This window comes from Phocoena phocoena, chromosome 13, assembly GCF_963924675.1.
Source record: "Phocoena phocoena chromosome 13, mPhoPho1.1, whole genome shotgun sequence".
Taxonomy (NCBI): domain Eukaryota; kingdom Metazoa; phylum Chordata; class Mammalia; order Artiodactyla; family Phocoenidae; genus Phocoena; species Phocoena phocoena.
The window spans coordinates 60,441,751-60,463,591 of record NC_089231.1 but is presented as its reverse complement, the minus strand read 5'-3'; the positions used below and the strand labels follow the sequence as shown (position 1 = coordinate 60,463,591).

Genomic DNA, 21,841 nt, shown 5'->3' with positions numbered 1-21,841 from the left:
TATGCTTCATTCCTAACTATAATGGACAACTAAGGAACACTATACATTTGAGGAAAGCCTCCTGCATGAAAGAGATATAAATTGAAAGAAAAAAATAATCTTGGAAGAAAGAGAAATCCACGTAACAGAATGGGGAGGTGAGGGGTGGAGACACACCTCCATCTCCATCAGTAAAATTTCCAGTAAGTATTCTCAGGATATCTGAGAAAACAGTGCATTCAAATACAAGTAAAAGTGTTAAAAGAAAAATTAACAAGCAGAAAATAAGAAGTAAAATTTTAAAGTTATTGCTAAAATTTAAAAATTCAATAGAAAGGGTTCAAAGGTAAAGTCAAGGAACTCTCCCAAAAAGCAGAATAAGGTGAAAACAGATTTAAGATTTATGACACTACATACAAGCAACGAACAACCTGAAAATGAGATTAAGAAAACAGTTCCATTTACAACAACATCAAAAAGAATAAAATACCTATGAGTAAACCTAACAAAAGAAGTATAAGACCTGTACGCTGAAAACTACAAAATACTGTTGAAAGAAATGAAAGAAAAATTTAAACAAAAGGAAAGACACTCCTTGCTCATGAATCAGAAGACTTAATACTGTTAACATGGCAATAATTCCCAAATTGATCTACAGAGTCAACGTAAACCCAATCAAAATCACAGCTGGCAATACCAAAGGCACAATCTATGAAAGGAAAAAATGGGTAATTTGGACTTTTAAAATTTAAAACTTCTGCTCTGCAAAAGACACTGTCAAGAGATTAAGAAGACAAGCCAGGGGACTTGCTGGGAGGTCCAGTGGTTAAGACTTCGCCTTCCAACGCAGGGGGTGTGAAGTTTGATCCCTGGTTGGGGAGCTAAGATCCCACGTGCCTTGCAGCCAAAAAACCATTAACATAAAAATACAGAAGCAATACTGTAACAAATTCAATAAAGACTTTATTTATTCAATAAAGACTTTATTTATTCAATAAAGACATCAAAAAAAATCTTAAGAAAAAGAAAACAAGAAGACAAGCCACAGACAGGGAGAAAATGTTTGCAAGAGACACATCCGATAAAGGACTGTTAATCCAAAAGATACAAAGAACTCTTAAAACTCAACAGGAAGAAAATGAACAGCTCAATTTAAAAATGGGCAAAAGACATAAAGACACCTCACCAAAGAGGATATACAGACGGCAAATAAAGCATATGAAAAAAAGCTCAACGTGTCATTAGGAAATTGCAAATTAAAACAACGAGATACCAATATACACCAATTAGAACAACTAATATTCAAAACACTGACAGCAGCAAATGCTGGTGTGGATGTGGAGCAACAGGAACTCTCACTCACTGCTGGTGGGAATGCAAAACCGTACAGCCACTTTAGAAGACAGTCTGGCAGTTTCTTACAAAAGTAAACACACTCTCAGCATATGATCCAGCTATTGTGCTCCTTGGTATTTACTCAAATGAGTTGAAATTTTATGTCCACACAAAAACCTGCACATGGATGTTTGTAGCAGCTTTATTCTTTTTTTTTTTTTTTTTTTTTTTTTTGTGGTACGCGGGCCTCTCACTGTTGTGGCCTCTCCCGATGCGGAGCACAGGCTCCGGACGCACAGGCTCAGCGGCCATGGCTCACGGGCCTAGCTGCTCCGTGGCATGTGGGATCTTCCCGGACCGGGGCACGAACCTGTGTCCCCTGCATTGGCAGGCGGACTCTCAACCACTGCGCCACCAGGGAAGCCCGCAGCTTTATTCTTAATTGCAAAACTTGGAAGTAATCAAGATGTCCCTCAATGAGTGAATAGAAAACAAACTGTGATACACCCATAAAATGGAATATAAATAAGTAAGCTATCAAGCCACAGAAAAACATGCAGGAACCAAAAATGCATACTGCTAAATGAAAAGAAGCCAGCCTGGAAGGGCTACATACTGTATAACTCCAACTGTATAACATATTGAAACAGCAGAATTATATAGACAGTAAAATGCAGTGGGGGATGCAGAGGCCATGTGGAAGCACAGGGGATTTTTAGGGCAACAAAACAATTCTGTGTTACACTGTAATGGCAGATATATGACATTATACATTTGTCAAATCCATAGAACTGTCGAACACAAAGCATGAACCCTAATGTAATGTAATGTGGACTTTAGTTAATAATAGTATGTCAATACTGGTCCATCAATTGTAACGAATGTACAAACTAATGCAAGATGTTAATAGTAGGGGAAACAGTGGGTATGTGTAGGGGAAAGGAGTATATGGGATCCTTCTGCATTTTCTGCTCAGTTTTGCTGTAAACCAAAAACTACTCCAATTAATAAAGTCAAATATATTTATATATAAAAGTCCTAGCTGGCTTTATTACAGAAATCAACAAGCTGACCCTAAAATTTATATGGTAATGCCAGGGCCCAAAGTATTAAAAACAAATCTTGAAAAACAACAAAATTAGAAAATTCATACTTTGTGTTTGTTAAACATACCACAAATCTACAGTAATCAAGACAGTGTGGTACTGGCAAAAAGATAGATATATAAATCAATGGAATACAACTGAGAGTCCAAAAATAAACTCTTACATTTATGGTCAAATAATTCTCAACAAGAGTGTCAAGATAATTCAACAGAGAAAAAAATAATATTTTCAACAAATGATGCTGAGACAACTAGATATCCATACACAAAAGAATAAATTTGGACCCCTACCTAATACCATATATAAAAATCAACTCAAAATAAATTGCAGACCTAAATATAAGAGCTAAAACTACAAAATTCTTAGAAGAAAATAGACAAGTATATTTATAACCCTGAGTTAGGCAATGGTTTCTTAGCTACAACACCAAATGCAAAAGCAACAATAAATAAATAAATAAGACTGCATCAAAATTTAAAACTTTTGTGTTGCAAATAATACCATCAAGAAAGTGAAAAGACAACCCACAAAATGGGAGAAATTATTTGCAAGTCATATATCTGATAATGGACTTGTACCCAGAATATATAAATAACTCTTATAACCTAACAATAAAAGGACAATAAGCCAATTAAAAAAATGGGCATTGGTTCTGAATAGACACTTCTCCAAGGAAGATATATGAATGCCAATAAGCACATGAAAAGATGCTCAATATCATTAGTCGTTAGAGAAATGCAAATCAAAACCACTTCACACCCACTAAGATGCCTATAACAAGTGCTGGTGAGGATGTAGAAAAATTGGAACCTGCATACACAGTGGTGGAAATGTATACAGCCACTTTGGAAAATACTTTAGTGGTTCCTCAAAATGTTAAACATAGAAAATATGACCCAGCAACTCTACTCCTAGGTATATACCCAAAAGAAATGAAAACAGATACCCACATAAAAACTTATACACAAATATCCACAGCTCCATTACTTGCATAGCCAAAAGGTGGAAACAATCTAAACATTCATCAACTGATGAATGGATAAATTAAATGTGGCATATCCATACAGTACAATATTATTTGACCATAAAACAACAAAGTACTGATACATACTGTAATACAGATGAATTGTGAAAGCATTATGCTCAATAAAAGAAGACAGGCATAAAAGACAACATATTGTATGATTCCATTCATATTAAATGTCCAGAATAGGCATATAGAGATACTCTGATTAAAAAAATATATATTTAACACATAATAATAGTTGGTTGCTTTCTCTAGAACTATGTAGAATTAGAAGGAAACTCTGAGATCACCCAGCCGGTCAAGTCACAGTGAAGATGTGGCAGATTGTATTTTCCAAATATGGCCACGTCATTCACCCCATCCACTAAGCTCTCCTTAGTGTTACACTCATGCTCCTCCATCAGAGGCGAGGCCTGTGTACCCTCCTCTTAAATCCAGGTGGGCCTACCACCATGATGGAAGTAACACCATAACCTCAATGGTGTGGCCATAAAAGGCAATACAGCTTCCCCTGCTGTGTTTCGTGAGACACATGGTCTTGGAAGCCCTGAGCCAACATATAAGGAATCTGGCTAGTCTTAAGCCAGCATGCTGGAGAAGTCATACAAAGAGACTACTGACAGGGAGGGAGGAAAGGAGGGGAGAGAGAGAGGGGGCCAGGGGGGTGAGAGAGAGAGAGAACGAAGAATCTTCCCAGCCTAGCTTTGTGATACCCAATACAGCAGTCACTAGCCACATGCAGCTGTTTAAATTTAAATTAATTAAAATGATTAAATTTAAAAATCTGCTTTTCAGCCACACTAGTCATATTTCAAGTGCTTAACAACCACGTGACTAGTTTCTACTGTACCTGACAGGGCTGATGTAGACCATTTCTATCATCATAGAAAGTTCTAGTGGACAGCGGTGCCTCAGGTAATTTCAGCTGCCAGCCTTCAGGCCGCCCCAGCTAATAATGTTGTGTGGTGCAGATGAACTACCAAGCACCACACAGGATGCAAATTCATGCTCAAAATAAACGTTGTTGTTGTTTCCAGCCACTGACCTTTGGGGTGGTTTGTCACACGGCCACAGTGAGGGAATGCAAGGAGAGTTAAGGGCAGAATGTGAAATAATCAGCGGAGTCCATAAAACCAGGTAAATGGTAGAACCAATCACATTTCACTGCAATGTCTAGGAATAAATGAACAAGAAAACCCTCAATACTCGAGGCCTCTATCATTTTAACCCCAAGCACCCTGCCACTATGCACCAGAAGCACTGTCTCTACTATTCCAGAAAAAGATTTGATGGTTCCTAGTTCTGAAGGAACAGGAATCAGAAATGTTTGCATCAGTGAATTAGTGGTTTAAAAAGAAAAAAAAAAAAAAGAGTCCTACCTTCTTTCCAATGAGTTTACTAAAATCACCATTTAACAAGCAGGTGAAGCTTCACCTGATTTTCCAGTTTTTACACTTAATTTTTACTCTACTTTTTGAAGCATTTTGCAAGTATTACAGAATTTTAAACTGAAAAACAAAACAAACAAAAACTTCTGAGAGTTTTTACCTATAGTAACCAAACGCTTTCTTCTTTAAATACTGCATTACCAAGCAAGGTCTTTCAAATAGAATCCAATTTTTAATTATTTGAATAATGGAAATTACAGACTTGGAGAGTCAAAAAATAATCTGAGATTTAAGTAAATTTCTACCTAAACATGAATATAGCAATTGTTATGAGACTTTATTTCCAATAATGAATAATGAAGATACATTGAAACAACGTGGGAAGTGGCACAGATTCACCTCTGACCACAGCACAAAGCTGGACTTCATGAGAAAACTACCAAATTTTCAGCCAGCACAAGCCTAAGCCGACGTGCCATATCAAAACTTCCATGTAGGGACTTCCCTGGTGGCGCAGTGGTTAGGAATCCGCCTGCCAGTGCAGGGGACATGGGTTTGAGCCCTGGTCCGGGAAGACCCCACATGCCGCGGAGCAACTAAGCCCGTGCGCCACAACTACTGAGCCCGCGCGCCACAACTACTGAGCCCGCGCGCCTAGAGCCCGAGCTCCGCAACAAGAGAGGCCACCACGACAAGCCTGTGCACCGCAACGAAGAGTAGCCCCCGTCTGCCACAACTAGAGAAAGACTGCACGCAGCAAAGAAGACCCAATGCAGCCAAAAAAAAATTAAATTAAATTAAAAAAAACTTCCATGTATAAAACTACGTGATATTAAAGAATTATTGTTAATTTTTAAAGTGCTAATAGTATGTTTTCAAGAGTTCTTATCTTTCAGAGATAGACTATACATTTATGATAAAATAATATCAGGGGTCTGACTGACACTAAACAGAGCTATAGGGTGAACAGTGCAGGGGAACAGAGATGAAGTAAGGGTAGCCCCGAGTGAATGATGGCTGTAACTGCTGATTATTACTGCTGTTCATTATACTCTTCCCTCTTCTATTTATGCTTAAAAACATCCATAGTGAAAACCCTAACCCTAACCAACCAACCTCTCTAGTTAAATGTTTTGGTTAAAATGCAAAGTGAGGGTACAGAGTATGAGATGGTGACCACCACACTCACATAAAGGCCAGGCTTCCCAAAATTTTAATTATTAATGAGGACCAAAATGTCACAAATCAGCACATAATACCTCTCATCTATAAAAATTATTACCACTTCTAGTACATACAAATGCTCTCATGTCAGGATTACAGCTAAGAGGTAGCTGAGTCATACTTTATACAGAATTCTAATATGTGTGGTTACTGAATTTCTTAGCCAACAGCTGGAAGAGAGGCTAATAAATACAGACCCAAGACTGCTGACGGTCTAACAGGATGGGAAAAGAAAGAACAGCTGTGTAAGACATGAAGTTCACCACTAATTAATGCAACTTTAAGAACAGTAATAACCAGTATGTGTATGGAAAGGCCACAGGCTTCGGGTTCAAATACAGGCCACCTTCCACAGCCACTTAATAGCTCTGTAAACTAAGCCATTACTTAACCTCACTTCTCTCTTCAGAAAGGCTTGCCTTGATGGCTGAGAGAGAGATCACTGTCAAGCATCTTGGAAGCACATTCTCCCAACACCTGCAACCTTGAGAAACCCTGACCCTGAATCCCCCAGCTCAGCTGCTCCTAGGTTCCCAACCATCAGCAACTGCGTAAATAATAAATGTTTACTGCATTAAGTTGCTGTTTGGGGTAACTTGTTACTTAGAACAGACAATTAGTGTATTATATTTAGGGAACAGTTTGTCTATGATTTGACTAGCTAAATTTTTTTTCTAAATATAGTGAGTCTCTTTGCTATGTAAACTAGATTATACAAGGGAACCCTTTAATTCATCTGAATAGGCTACTCATCACCTTGTAACAGCATGTTTACAAAGCTGGATATCATTTTCCATACTGAATTCCTTGAGTCTGACATTGCTTGTATGCAAGAGAAGTATGGGGGCAAAACCCCGGACCAGTGTCATGGCTCATTACCTCAGACCTTACACTCTCTATCTGTATATATGTGCTCTGTGTCTGCGCTACAGTATATTTTAATAGTAAAAAAGTACTCTTAGTCCTACCTGAATGAGGCATTTGCTCACATCACTAGCACAGAGTGCTTTGTTACAACTCAGTGACATGGGGACCCATGTCAGGAACACCAGGATGGCTACAGTAAGCATAACAACAGAGCGTGACTTCATGTTTCTTCAAAGACAATCACCAACTCCCAGGAAGCTAAACAAACAAACAAAAAGAAAAAAAAACAACAAAAACTTTAATTCAAAGGCAAATGCTAGGGTAAAAACAAATACAAAAATGAAAATCAAATAAATAAACCAAGACTCATTGTGTTAAAAGACTTTTGAGTGACTGTTTAAAGATTATTCTCAATGAAAGATTACTTAAACACTCAAAAAAAAGCTACAATATACAGTAATATCTTGTTAGCCATCTTCAAAGATACAGAATTCTGAAATTCCTCAGAGTACCCAGAAATGGTGACTGTGAAAATTAAAGTGAATATGTGTGTGTGTGTGTATGAATACATACCATCAGTAACCTGAAAGTATCAATATATAAAGCAAATAAGTAGTTTCAATGCTGCACTGCTTTGCAAAACAAAAAAAAACTATTAATATTGTATTATAATTTAAAAAACATTTATCAATATTTTAATTCTTAGAATTAAGACAAATTTTAAAAATGCAAATTATTCTAGTGTCTACTTGTTACTATCTCATTTTGTCTCTTAACATAATTAGCCAAAATGAAGCAGCTCAGCGGAAGGAGTGGACAGTTGCTCCTTAAATAATTTAGCGAATAACAAAGGGAATAGTAAATTATTAACTGCATTAAGAACTCTAACTTACCAAAATGTGAAGATATTCTTTTAATTCTCTACCTTAGGTACCAGTGATTCTTCAAAGATATTGAAGAAAATATTACAGTCCAAAAAGAAAAAGGAAAGAAAGACCAGCACAAATTCTGACAGTGGCTGAACAACCAACAGTCATTAAACTTTTAAAAAGGAGAAGATAAAACTTCTTGGGGTTTAAAACACACCCCCCAAACAGAATCAATTAAATAAACGACTAGTGATGTAAGACGGATAAAAGGTGCGTTTATGGGCCTTTATGATTGCTGTAAACCTGTATTCTAAGTGTTAGCAAGAACAATAAAGCAAAGGCAAGAAGAAGGTGAAGAGTACCGGGCTCTGTGCCCGTGTGGCTCGGTTCTGTAGGAGAAAGCCTCAGGGGCCGTGGCCGAGACCGGGGGTACCCTCCTGGGACCGTCAGGACCCACCGCCCGCTTTACTGAACCGCACGCCCAAGTCCGGTGACTCCGGAGCCACCGGCACGTATTCGTGGGGGCCAAAGAAGGCATCGGAAAACGGATTCTTCCAGAGCTAGTTTTCTCCCCACAGCAACTGAAAATGGGATATTTTCCCCCACCTCACGGCCGTCTGCGTTCCGGTCCCCGAACCTCCACAGAACAGGCGTCCAGGTGAACGAGGCACGCAGAGGCAGGTAACCGAGCTCCTCCTAGGGGAGCGGCTCCCTCCGGGGCCTTGGGAACAAAGCGCAGCAGCCGAGCGGGAGGCGCTGACAGCGGCCCCGGCCGCCGGCGGAGGAGCCACGCCCCACGCCCGCCCCGCCTCGTAGCCGCGGAGGCCGCCCAGGCCGCGCGGGCCCAGTCCTCCCGCCCGGCCGCGGCCTCCAGTCCCAGAGCGGCACCAGCCACCCCCGCCCGCTCACCGTGCGCCGCGGCGCCGCGTAGCAGCCTGGCTCTCGTTCCCCGCGGGTCGGCCGAGCGGGCGCGCCGCTCTATGGAGGGAGGCAGGCCGCGCCTCCACTCAGTCCTCCGCGCAGCGCCCGCGAGCCTCGGCCGTAAAACAGGGAGAGACCAGCCCGCCGCCGTCTCGCCCCCGCCCCCCACTTCCCTCCGCCCCCCTCGGCTCCCGCCGCCGCCGCCAGCTCCCGCCAGGAGGCGTCTCTCACTCCCCCCGGCGCTCCTGTCCGCTCGCGACCCGGCCCCGCCCAGGCCACGCTCCCCGCGGGCCCAGCGCGCCCAGGGTCCCACCCCCTACCCGGCCCCGCCCCGACCGCGACCGCGGCCGCGCCCACCCGGCCCACGCGCGCTGTCCCCCTTTCTCTTCACCGTCCCCGTCTTCGGCGACTTGCCGCCCGCCTCGGGCTCCCGCAGACTGCCGCCCGGCCCCTTCTCCGGGCTCACCCTGCCCTGGTCCTGGAGCTGGGACGTGATGTGCAGGAGCTCCTCGCCTCCTCACAGCCACCCTGGGAGCTGGTCTCCGCCCCGTTATGGGGATGACGGACCGACTGATGCACCCCGCTGGTACCCAGTGCAGCTCATACCTGAATCCCGTCACTGACGTCGGAGACAGGATTTATTAAAAACGCAGGCTTCCGGGGTCTGCCTCAGACCTACTGAATAAGGGTCTCCAAGAGTAGGGCCTTCGTCCCGCAGTGCACTTATAATGCCGAGCCCTTCGTGGGCGCCCGGCTTTGTGCTCAGCGCTAGAAGAGGGCAGGGGCGCCGTGGGTGCTGGTCCAGAAGGTCGCAGGCCAGGGGAGAGGACGGATGGACACCTGGACAGATGGCAGGAGACGCCTGCCCAAGCATGTGTGACCAACAGTTAGCTTGTAGATAAAGGCGACTGAGAATGGCACTCAGTTCTTTCCCACAACCCTGGGAATTTGCTTTTTTAAAAGTTTCCAGAGTTATTAAGTTGGAGCCCATTGTACTTTTCCTTTGGAAATGGTACTAGACCATTTAGACCTAGTACTAATGTCTTAAGCTGGTAGGATCTTAAGTGCCCACATTCCCCTTGGTTGATGAAGAAAACAGAAAGAATGGAAAGAGTTGATTGGCTGACGGGGTGGACTGCATTATTGCTGTTAGTCCATTTTTGTACAGTAAGTAAGTATACATTTCAAAAACCATCCCTGAAAATTATCCGAAAGAAATAATTGAGTGTACACAAATTTAACTTTAAGGATCTTATTCTTAGCATTACTTACTGGTTAAATGAACTATGATACAGTGCAATGGGCTAAATCAGATATTAAAAACTAATATTGTAGATCAGAGGTTCTCAAACTTTGTAGTCTCAGGACCCCTTTACACTGTTGAAAATTAATGAGGGCTCCAAAGAGGTTTTGTTTATGTGTGCTACATCTATCAAAACTTTTGAAGTTAAAACGGAAATTTAAGAAATAATTATTATCTCATTTAAAAATAATAGACTCTGTTATATGGTAACATGAATACATATTTTATGAAAAATAAGTATATAGGGCTTCCCTGGTGGCGCAGTGGCTGAGAGTCCGCCTGCCGATGCAGGGGACACGGGTTTGTGCCCCGGTCCGGGAAGATCCCACGTGCCGCGGAGTGGCTGGGCCCGTGAGCCATGGCCGCTGAGCCTGCGCGTCCGGAGCCTGTGCTCCGCAACGGGAGAGGCCACAACAGTGAGAGGCCCGCGTACCGCAGAAAAAATAAAATATAAATATATATATATATATTCCAAGACAAAAAAAAAATAGTGAGAAGAGTGGCATTGTCTTACATTTGTGCTATTTAATGTCAAACTTAATAGAAGAAAGCTGGATTTTCATATCTGCTTTTTCATTCAAACTGTTGCAATATATATTATATCCTCTAAAAAAACTACAGTGTGAGAGGAGACTGAAAAGGCAAATAATGCATTAGAATTAAAATAAGAATAGTTTTGAGCTCATGAACTACCTGAAAATGTCCTGGGACCCCCAGGGTCTCCAGATCACACTTGGAGAACTGGTGTTGCAGAGAAATACCATTGGCATGGAAAGATATTCATGATGTATCAACTTTTAAAGCAGTGTGTGTATTTTTAGAATGAAGATTATGAGCGATTTGTGTTGATGTTTTTTCTTTGTGCTTGTCTGCATTTTCTCATGTCTTTGCCTGTATTACTTTGGTAATAAGATTAAAAATAGTTATTTTTAATTTAAAGATCCTCTTTGATAAGCTCTAGAAGATCAAATGTCCATTGAGCCTCCAGGTGGCTATCAAGTTGTTCTGAATGGGTTTGGGAATTTGAGAGCTGCAGGGGTTATTGTAGTGGCTATTTTATTTTACCAGAAGCCTTTATGATCAATGCGATAAAGCCTCTTAGTAGGGTTTGATGAAAGGGTCAAATGATTCACTGATTCACGTAAGAGTCACTGATTCACGTAAGAGTCACGTAAGAGTCAATCTGATTCACGTAAGAGTCAATCACCTGATACAGACGCATCAGTGGTTGACCGTCAGCCAACCACAGTGTAGAGGTGACTCGTTTCCTATTGTTGCTAACAAATTACTGTAAATTTACTGCCATAAAACAACAATTAATTTTCTTACCTCCTGAGCTCCTCCTGTCAGATCAGCGGTGGCATTAGATTCTCATAGGAGCGTGAACCCTACCATGAACTGCACGTGTGAGGGATCTAGGGTGCGGCTCCTTATGAGAATCTAATGCCTGATGACCTGAGGTAGAGCTGAGGCGGTGATGCTAGGTCTGGGGAGCGGCTGCAAATATAGATTATCATTAGCAGAAAGATTTGACCATAATAAATCAATTACTTGCAGACTTATATCAAAACCCTATCAGTAAGTGGCAAGTGAAAACAAGCTCAGGGCTCGCACTGATTAAATGTAATGCACTTGAATCATCCCGAAACCATCCTCCCCTCCCCCCGCACCCCATCTGTGGAAAAACTGTCTTCCACAAAACTGGTTCCTGGTGCCAAAAAGGTTGGGGACCGCTGGGGTAGAGGGAGTGAAGCTAGGGGAGGGGGTGTTATCCTGCCCAGCATAGAGAGATAACAAGGACAATTGTAGTTTGTGAACTCACTCTTGTAGGTGGTGCTTCTACACTCTCACCTTTGGGCCTCCCCTCACCCCAGCCAATTCACCCCAGAAGATGGAGCAAAATGGGAGCCCGAGACAGAGGTGTTGGGTGCCCCTGCTAAGCACTCCAGTTTGGTCGGATTCTCCACTTCTGAGCTTCCTTACAGGAGTACGGGCAGAGCCCCCGGCCCTGCCGGAGGTGGGACTGGATGGGGGGGGGGGGGCGAAGGGCGGGGGGATTGCTCGGGCCTGCCTGGAGGAGGCGTCCAGCCTGTGCGCCTTTCAGCCTGTGGAGACAGGAAGACTATTCTGTGTCCCAAGGAACCGGCTGACTGCGGCAGTTTGGGGATTATGGTTTGGAATCCACTGTCCCATTCTTAATGCTTTCCATCCGAGACTCAGCTGAATTAGCTGATTCGATTTACAGATTTGAACTAAAGGAGCCACATCTAACAGCCTGGCAGCCTGTGGTGTGGAAGGAAAGATCTAGGGATGGAAGGCCCTTTGGGAAGAAACCTCCTTCCTCCACCCTTTCCCCCACCTCTTCCCTCCCTGCTTTGTTGTGGGAATTACCGCAAAGCTCTCAAAAGAATGGGGAAAGGAAAACGCTTACTTCCAAAGGCCTCTCAACTCTTCCTGTTTTAAACAAGAAGAAATGTAGAAAATCTTGAGGCTATTTTTGTTTTGTTTTGTTCCATTCTGGGTTCATAAAATACTTATAATTCCTTCTGCAATGAACGGTTGTGAATCCACCAGGCAAAAGGAACGCCCAAGCAAGCTTTTCTGAGGCTCAGGTCCCTAGGGCTACAGGAGGCCTAGCAAACCTCTGGGGAAACTGCCCACCCCGCCTGCTAAGAGAAAATGCTGTTTTGGCAGATGTTTGCAAAGGACTATCAAGGGCTATTGAGAGATTTACAAATCTCAAAAGCTCTTAAGGCTTCTCAAAATCCACTATTTACTCATGGCTCACTCTTGCCTACCAAATTAGGTCCCAACTTTGTAGCTTACTGATTTAGAATATTTCTTAATTTATATTCAACTTTTTCCTTTTTTTCTGATGACAGAGAATTTAAAAATTTTGGGACTTCATGTGCGACCCTGGCCATTTTTAGCCCCTGGAGATTGCACCTAGCTTCCTATATATTCCTTCAGTCTTTTTTAAGTCACATGTATTAACACGTTTGCAAAAAATGAAATTATGCTAAGAATACTTCACTGCAACTTGCTTTTTCCCATTTGGCATATCCAGAACGTCTTTTCATGCTAGTAAATGTGGATCTTTTTTGATGTTACACAAATCCTCTCCATACAGCCAAGGTGGTCTATTTGCATGCTTCATACTTCCCCACTCCTGTATTCTGCATTTTTCTTTTTGCTTGGGACATGATTCTTTTTTCTTTTTCCTGGCTACATAAACCCTATCCACTCTTTTTAAAAAAAATTTATTTTATTGAAGTATAGTTGATTTACAATGTTGTATTAGTTTCAGGTGTACAGCAAAGTGAATCAGTTTATATATATATATATATATGTGTGTGTATATATATACTTTTTCAGATTTTCTATTATAGGTTATTACAAGATATTGAATATAGTTCCCTGTGCTATACAGTAGGACCTTGCTGATTATCCATCCTACATATACTAGGTTTGCATTTGCTAATCCCAGACTCCCAATCCCTCCCTCCTCCACCCCTCAGCAACCACAAGTCTGTTCTCTTACTTCTCTACGTCTGTGTGTCTGTTTAGTAGATCAGTTCATTTGTGTCGTATTTTAGATTCCACATATAAATGATATCTTATGGTATTGTCTTTTTCTTTCTGACTTACCTTAGTATGAGCAGTCTTCAGTGGCTGGAAACCTTGTTTCCACTCTGAAACTCATGGGGGTGCACTGAGGTGAGAGGCTCCAGGGCAGGTAAGAGGGGACACGGGACTGCGTCACAGCTGTGCTGTTTTATCCCACGTGGAGACAGAGCAATTCTGAGCCAAGAGTTCTTTCAGGATTGTGTTGGGGAGGGCTAAACATAACAAAACAACAAGCGAACGGAAAAACAAAGAAACCCACACACCAAACCTCCACAACAAGGCAGCTGGTCTCCTGCTCTTCACCTGCTTGCCAGCATCAGCCTGTTCACTCCCTCTGAATTAGTGATGTCTTTGGACTGGATTTTTGTCTGCCTCCATGTTGACCATACACTTTTGCTCAGTGAATGTTTCCTCGTGAAACTTCCACCATAGTGCTAACTTATGTCAGAAAGCCAGAGCTTCTAGATGCCTCTAAAGGACAAACTGCTCCTTTTCACCACCTCCAGCCTTCGTTGTCATTAATTCAGGGACTCAGATGGCTTCAACAGGGCTTCCATCTGTAGTATCCCTGATTAGACTGTACCTGTCCAGGTTTTCTATTCTTTTTCCCTTAATCAGTGACTTCAGCTTTTTGCCTTTAAGCCGGTCAGACTTACAAGTCGAGGTTTTTCTTTCTTCCCTTCATGCTTTTTAAAATATGGATGTGACATTCATCTTTTTCTTTTTCTTTTTTTTTTTTTTTGCGGTACGCGGGCCTCTCACTGTTGTGGCTTCTCCCGTTGCGGAGCACAGGCTCCGGACACTCAGGCTCAGTGGCCATGGCTCACGGGCCCAGCCGCTCTGCGGCATGTGGGATCCTCCTGGACCGGGGCACGAACCCGCGTCCCCTGCATCGGCAGGCGGACTCTCAACCACTGCGCCACCAGGGAAGCCCCATCTTTTTCATTTTTAAGTACCACGCCCATCTCACAAAGCACGTTGCTGTGATTCTCTTTCCCTTTTAGGAAAACAGAATTTTTGTATTCTCCAAATATTCCAATTGGGACAGTTACACAAGTAGTTTAATTAGAGCATTCTGAGGGACTTCCCTGGCTGCGCAGTGGCTAAGAATCCACCTGCCAATGCAGGGAACACAGGTTCGAGCCCTGGTCTGGAAAGATCCCACACGCCGCGGAGCAACTAAGCCTGTGCGCCACAAATACTGAGCCTGCGCTCTAGAGCCCGTGAGCCACAACTACTGAAGTCCGTGCGCCTAGAGCCGGTGCTCTGCAACAAGAGAAGCCACCGCAATGAGAAGCCCACTCACCTCAACTAGAGAACGCCTGCGCGCAACAACGAAGGCCCAACGCAGCCAAAACTAATAAATAAATAAAATTTAAAAAGAAAAAAGCATTCTGAGATAGACGGTTGAAAATATAGTACTATAATTTATTTTAGCAAACACTGCTTACGTTAAGAATGTTTGCAATGACAGAATTTTTTGCCTGGAATCCTTGCCACTAAAACCTAAATGCATGGATATGCATACATTCCTTAAATTCTTATGGACGTTAATAAAGACCTACCTGACAAAGGGCTTGTGTGCAGAATAAGGACTTCCTACAAATCAATAATAAAAAGACCAACACAATGAAAAATGAGCAAAACACTTGAGGACAGTTCACAAAATAAAATGTACAAATGGCTGTTAAACATATTAAAAGATATGTTCAACCTCTTGAGTCATCAGAGAAATGCAAGTTAAAAGCACAGTAAGATACCACTACATATCCACCAAAACTGCTAAAATTGAAGACTGACAACACCAAAGATTGATGAGGATTCAGAGCAACTGGGCCTCTGATAGTTGGCAGTAGGAGGATAAAACGGTACAACCCCTTTGGAAAACTGTCAGTTTCTGATGAAGTTAGACATACAACTATGCCCTATGACCTGGTGACTGTACTCCAAGGTATGGGCCCAAGCAATGAAAGAACGTGTTCACAAAAAAAGATTAGCATGTTTAGAGCAGTTTTATTCAGCCCCCAACTGGGAACAATCCAAATGTCTACCAACAAGAGTGAATAAACAGGCTTGTACAATATACTTCCACTCAGTAAGAAAAAGGAACAGATGACTTGACACATGCAACATGAATTTCAAAACCTTATGTTGAAAGAAGGCAGACGCAAAACACGTGTATACTGTTTGATTCCATATACATGAAGCTCAAGAACAAGTACAGGTAATCCATGGCGCCGGCAGTCATCAAGCGGTGGCCTCCGGGGTGAAGTACTCTGCAAGGGGGCAGGAGGGAACTGCAGGGGGAATGGAAATGTTTTGTATGCATCTGTCAGGACTTATCAAACTGCCTACTTAAGATGTGGGTATTTTTATTGGATACAAATTACACAATTAAAAAAAACTGAGGAAAAAGGTACCGCTCTTAAGCTGAGTGATGGGCACACAGGTGGTGTTTTTTACTCTATAGACATACGCTATATATGCCTCATTCTCTATATCAACAGAACAATTTTCTTTAAACATCAATCTTTCCAGGGACTTCCCTGGCGGTCCAGCGGTTAAGGCTCCAAGCTTCCACTGCAGGGAGCACAGGATCGATTGCTGGTCGGGGGAACTAAGTTCCTGCATGCCTCACAGCATGGCCAAAAAAAAAAAAAAGAGGTCAATCCTTCCACATGTACTTACCTTTTGAGCCATTTGATTAATTAGGAATTATTTAAACTTTAAGGTTTGAAAAAGGATTAAAAAAAATTGTGGAAATGCTTCATTTAAAATACAAGACATGACTACCTCACGAGTTTTAAAAAGTCAATTTCCCCTACATCAAATTTTTGGGTTTTATGTGTCAGAATATCAGAGATAGAATAAAAAATATTGCTAACTTTTTGGATAACTAAGAAAAATACATATTTAGCATTGCTCAATTTCTAGAATAACTCTATAATTCCTCAGTCTGTTAAAATGAGCTTCAGGGGATCTTTGCTTGAGATTTTTTTTTTTTTTTTTTTTTTTTGAGGTAAGCGGGCCTCTCACTGTTGTGGCCTCTCCTGTTGCGGAGCACAGGCTCCGGACGCTTAGGCTCAGCGGCCATGGCTCACGGGCCCAGCCGCTCCGCGGCATGTGGGATCTTCCCAGACCGGGGCACGAACCCGTATCCCCTGCATCGGCAGGCGGACTCTCAACCACTGCGCCACCAGGGAAGTCTGCAGCATGTCTAATACTTAAAATTCATTTTTGAGACCTCATTTCCCGAATAGACTTGAGCTCAAAAGGCTAATTCTTCAGAGGTTGTTTCCCCAAAATGAGTATTTTGCAATTTTGCCTGCTGCCCAAGTAAACACTGGTGTTGGGCTTGGAGTCACGTGGGAGTGGAAAAAAAAAAAACAAAAAACACTTAACACATTTCACTCTTATTTTTTCTATAAAAATATAACTCTTTATTAAATAACATGCACAAATATCTAGTCATTTATTAAACAGATATGATTTAGAACAAGATTTAAAGAAATACAAATCCTCAGGTACAATTTAGTATCTTGTTCATGATATTTGAATAGTTAAAAAAAAAAATCACTGATTAAACTAACCATCCTTTATTTCTCTTTCAGAATCCTATATCTTTTTAGGCATATACCCCATTCCAAGTTTTTTTTCTAGCATTTTAGAGCTTCAGAATAATCTTTAATATCAAGAGCCCTTAACTTACTTACTTAAGTATAAATTCCCAAGGAGAAGGCATTCACTTTTTTTTTTTTTTTAAGCTATCCGATTAGCTTCGAATGAGTCACTTTACAAAGGGAATCTGCAGAAGCAGCATCATGGCAGACAGGCTCCAGCAACTTGAGGTACCACTGAACAGGGTGAGAACTGTGGTTAGTACTAAAAAGCTGGGATGACTAAAATATGCCAGATTTCTGCTTGCTTGGTTTTTCTCTTCTGCAGCTTGTTCTGTTTGGCCAAACAGTGATTTTTTTTCCGCACCCCCTTCTCTGGTTGAACCATCAGAACAAACTGCTGTATAAACTTACCCTTCTCTTATTTTCTATGATTTCAATGCTCAATAATCTGTTTTTTTTTTATTTTTAGGCAAAAGTATAAACAAAATTTGCATTAAGTTTTTCATATTAAAAAGTATTGCTTTTATAAATTAGTTTTTAATGTTCCCAGCCTTAATAAACTTAACTTCAACAAAACCAGTGCTTCAAAATCTACCCTGCCTTTCTTGGCCCCATTTATCCAATAAAAAAGGCCAAAATCTTTCATCTAAATTTCTAAAGACTACTACATCCAATCTTTATAATAAAGTCCTTGCACTGTGTAGTTTTCACACGTGCTGCTTTATTGCGCATGCCAAGTACAGTATCAATTAAAATATAAACTGATGTAAAAATTCAAAAATCCCTAAGCTTAACATATACCTTTGCACTCAAAAACTTCAATTTTACATTCTTTCCCACTAGCTGGGATTTCCAACTTGCAAGCTGAATTTAAATAACTTTATTCCTCATATATTCTTTTCACTTTTCTCAATCAGAATAAAAAACACCCAGTATTATTTTATAATTCAAGAAAGTATTGTGGAAAGTTCTGTAAGTCTTATCTCATATACTTATGATCAATTTTACACATAACCTATCTTCTTTCCAAAAATGTTTAGTGAGTTTAACAGCAGGTTTCAGATCTGAAATATTCCTGAATATTTAATTTACATCATGTTACAGGAGAAACTGGACTTTTTCTAAGTATACTGCTAATTATTTTATTAAAAACAGCATACCAAATCTTATTTTAATTATAAAATTTTGAAAATTATATGTTTTGCATCTTGATACAAGGAAGAAATACAACATATTAATCAGTATTTTATAAACACTGCAGAGATCGATCAGAATATGCCCATTTCTTTTACCTATTTTGACTACCAAATATCTCTTTTTTGAGTACTCAGTTGTTATTTTAAAAGTGCAAAGGTTATTAAGCTTAGATCATTATATTTAAGCAATGTAAAAAAGTTTTACAATGATTTAACATGACCAATAAAATTTATTAAACATATTTACATATATTCACAGATTCTTTCATATTTGAGTATTAAAATAGACATTTACAATTTCAGAATTTTCATTCAAAGGCATTTTTGGGGGGAAGAGGAGAATAGGCTCTATCGTGAGATGAAAAAAGAGCTGTTTCTTTGCATGACTAATTCTAAATAAAATGTCCAACATAGTAAGTCATAGGTACTATCCTGGGAGACTGGTATGAAACACCTTACACTACCGTCAGGCATCGCTATGGAGAGAATTAAATTATAGGAAGCATGCAGTATGGCTAAGTCACAGTCTCTACAGTTCTGTGATGGAAACAAGCTAACTCAGACACGCATGCCTTATTTAAAAGTCCTGCTACCTCAACACACTATCACTACACTCCATACCATACAAACTACAACTTTGGTCCTTAAACATTAGACAAAACAGTTTTACAATTATTTCTTTGTATATGTTTTGACTACCGATCCCTTTGTATACATTTTGACCATTAATTACAAGATTTACATCTGCACAATATGTATAAAATAAGTTATTAAAAAGGAAGACAATATTAAAACTTTCAAAAAGAAAGCTGTACAATTAACTTACAGATAAAATAAACTGAAGAAATTTTGTGCCAAGTTTTCCTTCCACATTAGAAACTATTTGGTAGGAATTGAGCCTTTTAGTTTGCTGATCTGTTTTAGTAGAACTTGACAGAACCTCAACACCCGTGGTCACCTCGTACGTAGAGCACTAACAGCTTCCAGCGCCATTAGCAGATCCTCAGCTCCCTAAACATCTACCTCGTCTGCCAACGTGCTCCAACGCGATAGTCACCTTTCACCAATATAAATAATAGTTTTCAGTTAGAAACTGCTTGGATCTAAGATCCAAAATAATTCTTTTCATTTTTAATAAAATGACAGTGTTTACTACATCACCAACTTTAGTCGAACTTTACTAATAGCTGTGAAGGCGTAATACCATATTTTTGTCAAAAGGCAGTATTCCATAGTATAATACTCTTAAGCCTCACTCATTTAAAACACCACCACCAGGAAGTCACGGCTGCTATATAGGAGTCAATTCAAAGTCATCATTCACATCAACAAGGGGCACGTAAAACTCCTGGATTTCATAAATGCTGATAGATTTATAGGTGGCAGGATCGAGTTCCTGGAGTTTGAGCTGCCATTCTAACCTCTGGACGGCATTTAAAGCTGCAGCTTCATGTTGTTGCCTCATTAAAAGACAGGTCTATTTAAAAGAAGAGAAGAATTCAGTGATTATTTATTACAATTGCTTTGTTTAAAAATTAATCTCATGCATCGTTTCTTTAGGGTGTAAGATGGATATACTAGGGTATGTGAAGCTTCTGAGTTACACGTCCATTTCTGGTTTACCCTGTCTGTATCCATACACCAAATACTTATGGACCCACAACTTCACACTCATCTAACAGACTTTAATTTGAAACTGCTCTTTCAAGCAATAAAATTTCAAATTATCAGAAGAATCAAGAAAATCTAAGGAAAAGTGATTTTTGAAATGATTCAAACCAAATAATTTTCTTTACAGATTACTTGCAAAATACATTTCTTCTCTTCTTGTTCTCCCCTCTTTCACATGCTGGAACTATAACCAGACTCATACACTGGATAACAAATATGAAGATCTCCATTAGAAACTGCTTTTTCTCTGGTAGCTGCACCATGTATATGAAATTGGACCCGAAAAATGGGGGGGGGGGGTCTTTATCTTCCTTTATCTTCCAAAGTGCGACCTCATGAGGATGCACCACTAACTGGTCTTTCCTTTCCTAACCATTCCTCTCTAACACAGCTACAGTTTCTGTTTATGAAGGGGAAGTATCCAGTTAAAGTGAACTTCTAAACATACATACCTTTAATTTGTCAAATTTATCGTCCACATCTTGTAACCAAGACATGAATTGTCTTGCATTAAAACGATCCCTCACAGAAGTTTTACTGTCATCAGACTGAAAGAAAACATTAAAATTGTTGGATATTATAAAATAAAATAACCTACTTTAAAATCTGTATGCCATTTTATCTTTTTATGGTATATTCTACTTTTAAAGGAATGATGAAAAGTATACTTCAAAGAAAGATAACATAATCTGAATATTTTGAAAATCTGATAAAGTATTTCCATACTGAGATTAGTTATTAGAATTATTAGGGTGCTAGGTTTAGTTATTAATTAAATAGAATCCTACCGATCTGTGTGTCAAAAATGTCTCAGAAAGGCATGTCATATGAAGTGACATGCCTGTGACTTCTTATTAAAGCACAATTGATTAAGAAATTAATTTTAATGTTATCGTTTACCACATGTGGGGAGAAAAAAATGTTAAGGTGGGAGACAGGCCTTTGGGAATGACATTTCTTCCAGGACCAGTCCTTTGGAGTGCTCACAAAGAAATTCTATACCAACTCTTAAGAATACCAGTTTTGGTATTCTTTTAAGATAGGCTATATTCAAACACCAGCTTTGTATCTTACTGTGTAATCTCAAACTAATTACATACTCTTTCAATTTTCTATTCTGTGAAATCGGGTAACAGCACCTCTTTTAATCTTGTTTGAGAATTGAGAGTCACTAAGCCCTTGTTCTAACGCTTGGGCAATGGGAAGCACTGGGTCTGACAAACAACCGCTGCTGTTACTGCCGCCAAAGCTCTGACCACCAACCAGCACCATCGAGGTGGCATCCAGGCAACGCAATCACACTACTCACATTCTCGGCTGTTACCACCTCCTCCTTGGTCTTCAGGTAAGACCTTTGGACTGTTTTAAATTTTATTATTGAACCTTTTTTATTATTACAAGTTTATTTTGAAAAGGAAGAGGTCTGATATGAGAATGGCTAAAGGATGGCCCAAGCCCCTACCCAAGGAAGCGGACTTGTTCCTTAGTCCCTCAGCAGCTATGCTCACCTGAACAAGCCTGCTCCTCAGTGGAGAGACCGTCTACCAACTGTAAAGCCAGCCATACAAGGGTGGGTAACAGGCCCACAGTCATCCTCAAGACGATGACCAAGTTCTTCTGCCCTTCAACTATTAGGTGGCTTGTGGCCTGATCCTTTTTAGTCTCTGATTTGGGGATCATTCTGAGGGTTTACTAGGAAAATTCACTT

The 21,841-nt window shown here is 40.6% G+C and overlaps 2 protein-coding genes across 2 annotated transcripts in view; both read right to left on the bottom strand.

Moving 5' to 3' along the window:
- The window catches only part of TWSG1 (twisted gastrulation BMP signaling modulator 1), a 29,703-nt gene extending 22,553 nt beyond the window's left edge, over positions 1-7,150 (bottom strand). The window contains exon 1 of the mRNA XM_065890488.1: positions 7,028-7,150. Within this exon, the coding sequence (XP_065746560.1) occupies positions 7,028-7,150 (123 nt within the window). The remainder of the gene's footprint in view (positions 1-7,027) is intronic.
- Positions 7,151-19,753: 12,603 nt separating this feature from the next.
- ANKRD12 (ankyrin repeat domain 12) overlaps positions 19,754-21,841 on the bottom strand; it is a 111,633-nt gene continuing 109,545 nt past the window's right edge. The window contains exons 12-13 of the mRNA XM_065889592.1: positions 20,586-20,681; positions 19,754-19,939 (exon numbers count right to left, since the gene is read on the bottom strand). Coding sequence (XP_065745664.1) covers positions 19,754-19,939; positions 20,586-20,681 — 282 coding nt within the window. The remainder of the gene's footprint in view (positions 19,940-20,585; positions 20,682-21,841) is intronic.